Below are 11,050 nucleotides of genomic sequence, written 5' to 3'. Positions count from 1 at the left end.
AACAGAGTATACTGTTTCGCATATGATATCATTCATGCGTTGCCATTCCTGAGGATTCAGGTGTTATTCCTCTATACCCCGTAAATTTACTACCATATCCTACCCTTGAAACCGAAACACAACTGCTTCACGGTAGAAATACGAATGGGACAGAGGTGCACAAGCAAACGATTTTTGTACAAAGTTTCCCTTTGGTATGTATGTGTAAACAATACGAAAGTTTAAAATTAACTATCATAACTAACATACAATGACGTGAAATATGTAAATATGATAAATAGAAAAATATGTAAATACCTTCATATATGTATAAAATTTGATATAAATTATATTTCCTCACTGTGTCTAAAGCTTGCGCTGCTGACGCTACCGACACACACGTGTGGCACAAACGAGCCGGCCTTATAATGAATAGCCGTCCGCTGCCACCATATTTCAGCGAATTAACAAATGACCTCCTGTCATTGTGTGCGACGCGCACAATTTTTCTGCGCACCGTACCTAACGGGCTGATGTAGGTGCGGTTGGTACTACTATAGGTAGTAGTTGCTGCCGGTGTGTTGGTACCCAAATTAATGGTAGGTTTATGGTGTACACGGCGCTGCACAGTGCTTAATGGTGGCAGGTTACAGGATTATACGATGTGATTAAAATAAGAATACCAATTATTTTCCGCCATATTGATAATTTATTTTTATACAACTTCAGCCATTATTCGTCCCACCTGATGGACATAGGTTATATAGGCCATGGACATAACAGAGTGTTTTTTCGAGACTACAGCATGGGGTTCTTCAAAAGGGGTTAAATGTTATTCCTCTTCACCCTCGACAACGCGCGTATCCCACCCTTCAAACCGAAACATAGCCATGCAAACCAAGGCTACAGTAGAAACACGACCATCAGAGTGGGCCGTATGACTTTTTGTACAAAGTCCACATTGGTAAAAAAAATTGACACTTCCTCTTCTCGTTTTAAAGAAACAAGTAGAGGTAGTGTCCATAGATTACCATAAAACGATTCAAGCCATCTGCATCTACTAGTTTATATTACATTTGAACAAACACACTTGAGGTCATTTTACACTGCGTTTACCCGTAAGAAAGGCGCCATTCAATTTTTCCCTATCGGTTATCGGTTTTTCGTCTATAAATAATTTAATGATTTAATTGAATAATTTTTTAATTCCTAACCTTTGACATAATTTATTTTCGATTGTTTTTGTGTGTTGTAATGGAAAAACTCAAAAACCGCTCAATTGTTTTTCAAAATTCTTACGCCTATAAAAAGCTATATTATCAGCGTGTAATTATATTATATATTATTTTGGAAAATTCATTCTATCCGTGTAAAGCTGGGCCGAATCGCTGGTATAAAATGAAGAGTAGAAGAGAGAAGTATAAAAGAACCACGTGGAGTTCGATCTGCCAGAGTATATTGGTAGCAATAGGACTGGTACTCCATATAACTAACAATCCCCCCCCCTCCCTAAAATACTTAAAAAATTTTTTATGGATGATAATTGTATGGTAATCCCGTTTGCGGTAACGGTATACACTGGCGGAGCACCAGTGAGGGATGAACGGTGAGGATGAAAAGGTAGGTCAGTTAGTCCATCGTGACGAATTCAACGATAAATTAGTCACGATGGTTTCCAGGGGGAACAACGTGGAAGCGCGACCTGATAGGGTATATTGCTAGCAATGGGGCAGTTAGACCCCATTACAAACAATCCCTTTCCCCCCAAAATATATTTACAGTTAGATGTCATAGAAATTTTATTAGTAGTTTAGTTTTTAGATTAAAAAAAAAAACTAATTTTGTCACAATTTAAGCAATTTTTCGGGTCAAAATCTATTTATTACGGCATCGTTATATATGTCGCGGACTGTTTTAATGTAGGTGGCGCCTCGGGCGCGCGACATCAGTCATCTGCATACATTTCCACCACCGTCTCCCCAACGCCTTGATAATTGGCCCTGATTGTTATTACACAACCGATTTGAATATTGTTAACTGTATATTGCCATGCATATAAAGTAGTGGCCCGTATAATTTGGGGGGATCGCTGTCGTTCCCCAGAATTTAGTTGCACTCCGGTAATTTTGATGTGTTTTGTTTATGAAAAATTAATAAAATATTGTTATTGTTTTTGTACATTCTATCATAATAAAACTTTTAGTTTTTTTTTTTACAACACAGGGGGCAAACGAGTATGCGGCTCACCTGATGGTAAGTGACTACCGCCGCCCATGATCACCCACAACACCTACGGCATTGCAGGTATGCTGCCGGCCTTTTAAAAAGGAATATGCTCTTTTCTTGAAGGTTATGTTGTCGTATCGGTTCGGAAATACTGCTGCTGGAAGTTGATTCCAAAGAGTGGTTGTGCGTGGGAGAAAGTGCCTTGAAAAACGCACGGTGGAGGACCGCCATTCGTCCAGATGGTTGGGGTGAAATTTTAGTTTATGGCGGGTTGTACGATGGTGAAAATCTGCAGCAATATACCCAAACTGTGGCCACCAGTTCTGGGGGTTACAATAATTATAACCAACTTACAATAATTAGTACCATTCCATCATCACCCATTAAAAATAAGATATGTATGTACGTATGTATGTAAATTAAAAAGTGTATATATAATATTATCATGCAATACCGTACCAAGTTTCTACTCAACAGCAATGCATTGGAATTTAATTTTCTACTATAAAATAAATCCGACGTTTGCTCATCTGACAGGTAACATCCCATGGGACTCAATTAGTTTTATGTGATCAAACGATCTGATAGCAACTACATTCAGCAGTTGCCAGTATTTAGGAGCACAATTGTCGAAAACAATTAAGGGTCTTAAAATAACGCTGATGTCTATTTACGTCAAATAATATAGAGTTAAAAGCAAATAAACAAATTTACGGTTTACAGTTCAAAATTCAATTATTCACACTTATCAGGTTAAAAGTGAATGATTGAATTTTAGTGATCTTCCATCAATATGTATTCAGTTAAATGTGGATAAATGAATTTACAAATATACGCTGTTTTGAACTTGAAACATTGTAATTTATTTATTTGTAAATAACACTACTAATAGTAGAGATAAATATACGTATCGTGGTATCTTCTTTCATTAATTAATCTTGATAAATATACAAGATAATAACTGTATACTTTATCAGCTATATAGCGCAGCTTCACGCATGTGAATCTATATATAATTTCAATTTCAATTTATTTTATTCGTTACAATATTGCATTATGTTGAATACTTTTGCAAGTGACAAGAAGATATCATAAAATATAACAAAACAAAAAAATATGAAGCAGCAAAATAACCAATAATAATTGTCAAAAATTACATTACAATCAATTTACAAATGTCATCAGTAAGGCATAAAATAATAAAAGAGTATTTTAAAATTCATCAATCGTGTAGATGCACCTTTCCAATAAAAGAGGATAAAGTTTTATTTTCAAAATTCTCCAACCTTTAATAGTTTTTAATGCAGTGGGTAATTTATTATACAATTTAACCGTTTGAAATTAGCGTCTCTCTTAAAACATTTTTAAAGCCGAACTGCGGTTGCCAATCCGCCTGCTAAGTGTGGCAAAAGACAGATATGATGGTAATGAATACAGTCTCTGGTTTAAAGTATTAATGTAATATTATACATTGATTGTAGGGACATTTTTGGCAATCAATCTTTAACCCTCGGTCAATTAACATTCTGTTTCTATGCCAATGATTGACGTAATTTGTTAGCAGTATATTGTTACCCTTTGTCATTCGGCCAATTTGTCGCAAGGGCGTTTTTCAATAAATACAACCCTGTATGAGCGACACGTGACTCGTTAGCCGACGATTATTTTAGGTCTGTACTGTGACATTGATGTTTTCATTCACAGAAATGACAAAAGGACACACGGAATGTTAACAAAATTAAAAAATAGAATGTAAGTTTTTGTTGTAAATTGGATGGAGTGAGATTGATAACGTATGTATGTAAGCTTTATGCTTGTTTGCTACCTCTGTGGTAGAAAAATTTTTATTCTTATATGCAACTTAGAATGGCAATCAAGCTGACGGCCCACCTTATAGTAAGTGGTAACTGTCGCCTATAAGCATGAGCAGTACCATGGATATAACAGAGTATATTGTTTCGCCCATGATACTCCCCATGCGTTGCCATTCCTGAGAACTAAGATGTTATTCCATACCCTGTAAATTCACTGCCATATTACACCAAAATTAGTCATATATAATGGTTTCGATTCCCGGATTTTTTTTTTATACCACAAAGATGGTAAATACAGTCCGTCTAATGGTAAACGATCACTGTAGCCTATGGACGCCTGCAATATTAGGGGTGTCACGTGCGTGTTGGCGACTCTGAAAAAATCTTAATATACGCTTTTTGAAAAACCTCAAACTGTAGTTTCTAGGAAAAATCTCAGCTAGGAGCTCATTTCACAGCCTGAGTGTTCGTGGGAGAAAATCCCATTGAAACTGCATGACAGTTTAAGTTTAAGCGTATGAGGAGTCATCATCAACAGGGAATTCATTCCCTGTCGATGACAAGTGTTGCGATGATAAAAGGTGGCTGTAGCTATTTTAGGAAAGTAACATTTTTTTCTGAATTTACTAGGGCGGTACCAAATGTTTTATGCCTGTTTTATCATAATATAGAGTATTTTAGATCTTGAAGATCACCAGGTGATTGTGTGGCTCTTCTTATAATATAAAATGGCGGGAGAGTAAAAGTGGTAGATCGACCTCCACGTGGTCCCCCTGGAAAATACCGTGCTGAATTCCAGATATATTTGTCATGAGGGGCTAACTGACCTGCTTTTTTATTCTCACCTATGTATACATACTGCTAGTACAGGCGGGGTTACCATTCCATTATCGTCCATTAAATTTTTTAATTAATTTAATGACATGAAACAATAATTTTCGATGGGCTCTTTACTGTTTTATATGCTGTAGGATCACCATAATTATAGCCTATTTGTTGTTCACTGCCAAATATATAGGTATTTCTCATATTACATAGTACAGAATGTTGTAGGATATTTTCGTTCTATTTTCTGATTTATTTTATATTTTTTTTTTTATCAATAGGTCTTATTGTTCCATGTTAGTTTTACATTTTTATTTAAATAAAACCTTTCATAAAATTATAGTTTATTCACTTCCATAATAAACTCCATTAAATAACTCTTCCACGGTATTACCCGATTCCATGGTGACAACGAAATAAAACGGCTTTGATGCAGAAAAATATTTGAAATTTCCACTAAGTTTTATATTTGGTGGTATGTCTTGAATCATAAATTCCGAAGCTGTAGAAAAATGGTGATCGTTTGAATTACATTCGTAGCTAGTATTGAATATACAAAGTAATAAACATTCCGATGTCTAGCATCATCGTACATTTTGAAAAAATATATATTTTTTAATATTTTCGAATGACCATTTTAAAAGTATTCGATCGGTAAAACGTTAACAATACGTTGAGGCTCTTATAATACTATCACTAATATTTTAAAATGTGATAGCAAAAAATATTTGTAAACTTTATATATATTTTTTTTTTTATACAACTCAGAATCAAACAAGGACGGCCCACCTGATGGAAAGTGGTAATGTCGTTATCTAATAATTACATTATTTATACCATGGTCATAACAGAATATACTGTTTCGCCCATGATACCCCTCGTGCGTTGCCATTAATGATTTTCCACTCAAAGTCGTGTTATTCCTCTGTATTCAAGTATTTATTCCAATATATTCACGCCATATCCCGATTCAAACCGAAACACAGCCATGCAAACACAACTGCTTCACGGTTGAAACACAAATGGGACAGAGGTACCCAAGCAATCGACTTTTGTACAAAGTCTCCCTCTGGTAAAATGAAATAAGTATAAAGAAGTTGCAAATTTTTTAGAGGTATCAGAACTCTAACAGACTTTAAGAAAAGGAGGAGTGGTTTATGTTTGTGTGTCGTATCAAGAGGTGAAGGGACTCGCTGACAATCGTAGTGAGTGGCAAGAGCTCCACCGACAGGAGCGCAGCTCTTAAATAGGATAGATAGATAGATAGATATGTTTGTTATCTAATAATTACGTTATTTATAAATCGATATGGAAAATTCTTCTTTTATTTGCAAGAATATACTTTCAGTTTGGTACCATAGAAATTACATCAAATGCGTTGAGTAGTTTGGTTTTTAAATAAAAATAATTGATTTTCCACAATTAAAGTCGCCGTTTGTTTTTTAATCCACTTGTTATAATAAAGACTGTTATTCAAGTATTTATTCCAGTATATATTGTTTTTGGAAATTGATTAAGAAAGCATTATGTTCTTAGACTTCGATGTAAATATTTGTTACAAAGTAACTAATCGATCTTACGGTTTATTTGACGGTAGGGCCCCATCTCATCTAGTTCAAAGAAAACTTTCTGCTTTACCTTATTCAGGTATATTTTGTTCTTTGCGTTATCAGTTAACAAAGAGTTAAGACCTGATGTCTGTTGATTAAATATACTTTTTATTCCTAGCTAAAAATTAAAGTATTTTATGAGAATTTAGATTTTTCTAGAATTTTTATTTAAATTTTTAGTGAAGTTAAGTTAGTTATTAAAGTTTTTTTTTTATACGACTTAGAATGGCAAACAAGCTGACGGCACACCTGATGGAAAGTGGTAACCGTCGCCTATAGACATGACCAGTACCATGGACATAACAGAGCATACTGTTCCGCCCATGATACCGCCCATGCGTTGCCATTCCTGAGGACTCAGGTGTTATTCCTCTGTACTCAGTAAATTCACGCCATATCCCACCATTCAAACCGAAACACATTAACAAAAATTTATCAAAAATGAAAGTATTGTATTGTTGAAAATTGCCTATTATTAAGAAATAATTGTACTGTATTGTATTGTGTTGTAAAATCTTTATTGTTCATAATTCAGATTAAACACTGGTAAATGATTTAATATACAATAATCTCACCTTTTTCAAATATTCTGCCCAATCCACGAGGAATTTTATTTTGAACCTGGGCAGTTCCATTTTCAGGTGTGTCCACTTCATATTCCTTCGGTTTCTAATCATTATATTGGGATTTTTAGATAGTTTGTCCAGGAATCCTGGTAAACCATTAGCTGTGTTTGGCACTACAATACATATTGAAACGCCTCTGGCTCCTAAGTGTATTGAAATCATCTGAAATTGATTCCACATTTCCCATTAAAGTACTTTAACTTAATAAAAACAAATAGATTTTTAAGTAACTTTACCTCTACATCGTTGATCTGGTCATCATAGTAAAGTGCTTGATCGACTTTCACCATCATTGGAACACTTATCAAAGAATTATTTTTCAGCCGAAAGGTTTTGGGTGCTGTATACTTAATATTGAACGGGAACTCCCAAGAGGGCTGAAAACATCACAGTCAGAAAGTTTCTGTGAGATTAAAAACGACCCTCAAACTGATTTTTAATTTGATTTTTAAAAGAATTATTTATTTTTTTATTGTTATGCATTCATGTACATGTTATAAAGTTGTTACAATGTTCTTAGGAAGTGTAAGTATATGAACCCTATTTGAGTGTAGCAAGATTTAATCCATACATAGCTAATATACATCTATTAATGTCAATTTAGATGTTAGATTATATTTAATTACTTTTACAAACAATTAGTTTATTGAAAGGATTACATAGTCTTATTTAAATAATTTGTCAGATTGACGTCGGCTGTTTTTTTTGTTTTGTGGAACAAAATCTATGATTTCCATTTTTATAATCACTATTTTGCAAAAATTACGATTTCGCCTCTCTCCACAGAAAGTCGCCCTAAGGGTATTTTTTGAAGGATCTACTTTTTGTAGACTTATGTACATCTCATTCTCTTTTGGTGTCAGTATCCGTTCACTTTCGCTGTTATCTCACTGGTATATCTTTTTTATGCAATTTAGAATGATAAACAAGCTGATGGCCCACCCGACGAAGTTCTAAGCGACGCTAATATACATTAACAGTTCCATGGACATAACAGTGTATACTGTGTCGAAAAAAAACCTGAGTGGTGACCATTTCGGTCGCATTTTTTCTATTTAGATATAAGTTTATTTTTGTATTTCCTTTTTCTAACAAGTTTTATAATTGTTTATGTTTTAGTTTTAATCGTTATTTATATGCGCCAAATAAATATTTTTGTTACTTTCTTTATTTATTTGTCTGTCAAAATAACGCACGTTGAATTGATTTATATATCTCTCGACTGACACTTAAAACTCACCTTCATGTGTGCTGCATTTATTATTATCATGGAGGTGGATTGGTCAACATCTTTGTCATCAACTATGTCTGTTATTCGTTTGTATGTACCAACATCTACCTAAAATTGAGTTTAAAATAATAATTAACTGCTAATTTTTTTTTCCTTAATTTTTAGGGACTTTTGTCCTTTTAGGTACGTCAGTTCTATCGTAATTTAATCAATTTTAGAACATCATTGGATATATTTTAACATTAAAAAGACACCACCAAATTAAAGGTAGGTAGATTTACATTAAAACCTATATACAACCATATCATACATCAGGCTCGCGTCGTCGGCCGAGGATTCTGCTAGAATGGCATGAAACATTTCTATATTATTTTTATTAGTCCGTAACTTATTAATCACTTCTTTCCTCTCATTGTTATTCTTGGAGCACTCCATCAGTACTTTTTTTTTATACAACTTAGAATGGCAAACAAGCTGACGGCCCACCTGATGGAAAGTGATAACAGAGTATATATGAGTGAGATAACAGAGTGTATATGGACATAACAGAGTATACTGTTTCGCCCATGATACCCCCCATGTGTTACCATTCCTGAGGACTCAGGTGTTATTCCTCTGTACCCAGTAAATTCACGCCATATCCCACCCTTCAAACCGAAACGCAGCCATGCAAACACAACTGTTTCACGGTTGAAACACGAATGGGACAGAGGTAGCCAAGCAATCGACTTTTGTACAAAGTCTTCCTTAGTCGCCCCTTACGACACCCAACAGTAAGGAAGGGATTTAAATAATAAAATATTTATACTTTACTTACGCACCATTGCTAGTTTCTTCCGCAAACTATCGAATATATTACAGCTCGCATATAAACTAAAACAAACTAAAATTACTGAAAGAAAAAAAAAAAAGATTTAATAAAAATGAAAAATGTTAAAAGCGAAAGATTTATGAATTTTGAAGGATAACTAGAGTAATACAGTTGTACTACCCGCCATAAACTAAAATTTCATCCCAACCATCTGGACCATCTGGTGGCGGTCTTCCACCGTGCATTTTTCAAGGCACTTTCTTCCACGCACAATCATTCTTTGGAATCAACTTCCAGCAACAGTATTTTCGAACCGATACGACAATATAACCTTCAAGAAAAGAGCATATTCCTTTTTAAAAGGCCAGCAGCACACATGCAATGCCATTGGTGTTGTGGGTGATCATGGGCGGCGGTAGTCACTTACCATCACGTGAGCATCATGCTCGTTAGAACCCTGTGTTGTAAAAAAAAATACAAAAGAGACCGTAGTAAAAGAACGTTCTACTAACATTAATAGTAATCAATTTTGAAATGTTGGCAGACGCGTGCATACTAAAGGTAGTGGAAATAAATAAAATAATTTTAATCAACTAATCAGCGATAGCATCATCATCATCTGTCCATCCGTCCACTGCTGAACATAGGCTTTCCCCATAGACTGCCATAAAGAACAGTCCTTTACCACCTGCGTCCACTGACTCCCTACGCTGCATTTGAGGTCGTCACTCCATCTAGTAGAGGGAGGGGTCATCCTATACTGCGTTTACCCTATACGAGGTCGCCACTTAAGAACTTTTCTTCTACTTAAAACCAGTGATATGGACTTTCGTTTTACTACTTTTTTTTTATTTAGTTAGCATGCGCATAAATACATTAAAAAAACTATCGATTTTAAGTTAATAAGTTAAGCCGAATAAGACACAATTAAGTTAGTATACATATACATACTTTCTTTCTTTTCTCAATACCCTCTACCCAAAGATAGTCTGGTAGAGATTGCTTAGCGATAAGGCCGCCTTTTGTATCACTTCTCATTACAATTATATGTATTTACTATTTATAAATGGTACAATAAATAGATAGATAGATAGATGATTTATTTACATTACTTACAGCACACAAATTACGATACAAACATACACATAATACACAGTAAAAGAGATAAAAGAATGAAAATAAAATAAATAAATACATATTATAGTAAGTTACCGAAGAATCGCGTATTCATATCAGCTGGACGCGATACCGTGTATTGTATAACCAGTAACTCGACTATAAAACAACACGTTTTATTTGTAATACAACAAAAATGTTATGTCGATAAGCTATGAGGATTCCGCCGTAAAACAGTCGTGATACATACATTGTATGTATGTCATATTTTCTGAACAAGTATACTTACATAGTTCCAATAAATCTTACCGGTGGAATGTAACGAAATTTCAATTTATGATCGAAGTACACTTGTTTGTTTTATTGTTGGAATGTCCTATTTTTATTTCGAATTCCTTATACAACTAGGTCGAGATGGAATCCTTATAAATGTGAAAGTGAGTTTGTTTTTGCTATCTCTTTGTGTCTGACAGCTGAATTAAGCATTATGAAATTTAATATATATGTAGGTACTATATGAGATGGAGAAGGATATAGGTTCAGATTATAAGAGATTATAGGTTTAAGAGGTAGAGGAGGTTTGAGAGAGGATAACTGTAATCAGTAATGTGATGTACATCTATAAAAACGTTATAACGTTTACTTCTAACTTGCTGCTAAATGATGTCAACAATGTAAGGTTGGCAAACTGCGTATTGATAAATTTTTGTATTGTTTTCTTTTTAATGGTTCATTTCTGTTTGCAAACTGTTATTGTAACTTATAACAAATAAATAAATAAATAAAGATAGAGCATCGAGCAAAAACAGGTC

At 34.3% G+C, this 11,050-nt stretch overlaps 1 protein-coding gene across 1 annotated transcript; it reads right to left on the bottom strand.

The window, feature by feature from the left end:
* Positions 1 to 4,896: 4,896 nt before the first annotated feature.
* Positions 4,897 to 8,746, bottom strand: LOC113517878 (serine protease inhibitor 3/4-like). The gene is made up of 6 exons (XM_052902766.1): positions 8,609 to 8,746; positions 8,321 to 8,419; positions 7,317 to 7,457; positions 7,030 to 7,242; positions 6,425 to 6,572; positions 4,897 to 5,346 (listed from the first exon to the last, which is right to left on the bottom strand). Exons 1-6 carry the CDS (start codon positions 8,744 to 8,746, stop codon positions 5,189 to 5,191), a joined length of 897 nt encoding a protein of 298 aa, XP_052758726.1. The 3' UTR covers positions 4,897 to 5,188.
* Positions 8,747 to 11,050: the final 2,304 nt, after the last annotated feature.

Source organism: Galleria mellonella, unplaced genomic scaffold (genome assembly GCF_026898425.1).
Source record: "Galleria mellonella isolate WM207_F2 unplaced genomic scaffold, CSIRO_AGI_GalMel_v1 utg96, whole genome shotgun sequence".
Lineage (NCBI taxonomy): Eukaryota > Metazoa > Arthropoda > Insecta > Lepidoptera > Pyralidae > Galleria > Galleria mellonella.
This window is presented reverse-complemented; position numbering and strand designations above follow the sequence as displayed.

What these genes read in the sequence shown, in the direction of transcription:
- LOC113517878 (XM_052902766.1), bottom strand. Translation starts at nt 8,746, where the DNA reads ATGGAGTGCTCCAAGAATAACAATGAGAGGAAAGAAGTGATTAATAAG. An exon ending in ACCAGATCAACGATGTAGAG is followed by an intron (nt 7,243 to 7,316) that starts GTAAAGTTACTT and finishes AATCAATTTCAG; the next exon opens with ATGATTTCAATACACTTAGG. An exon ending in GCCCTACCGTCAAATAAACC is followed by an intron (nt 5,347 to 6,424) that starts GTAAGATCGATT and finishes ATTTTTCTACAG; the next exon opens with CTTCGGAATTTATGATTCAA.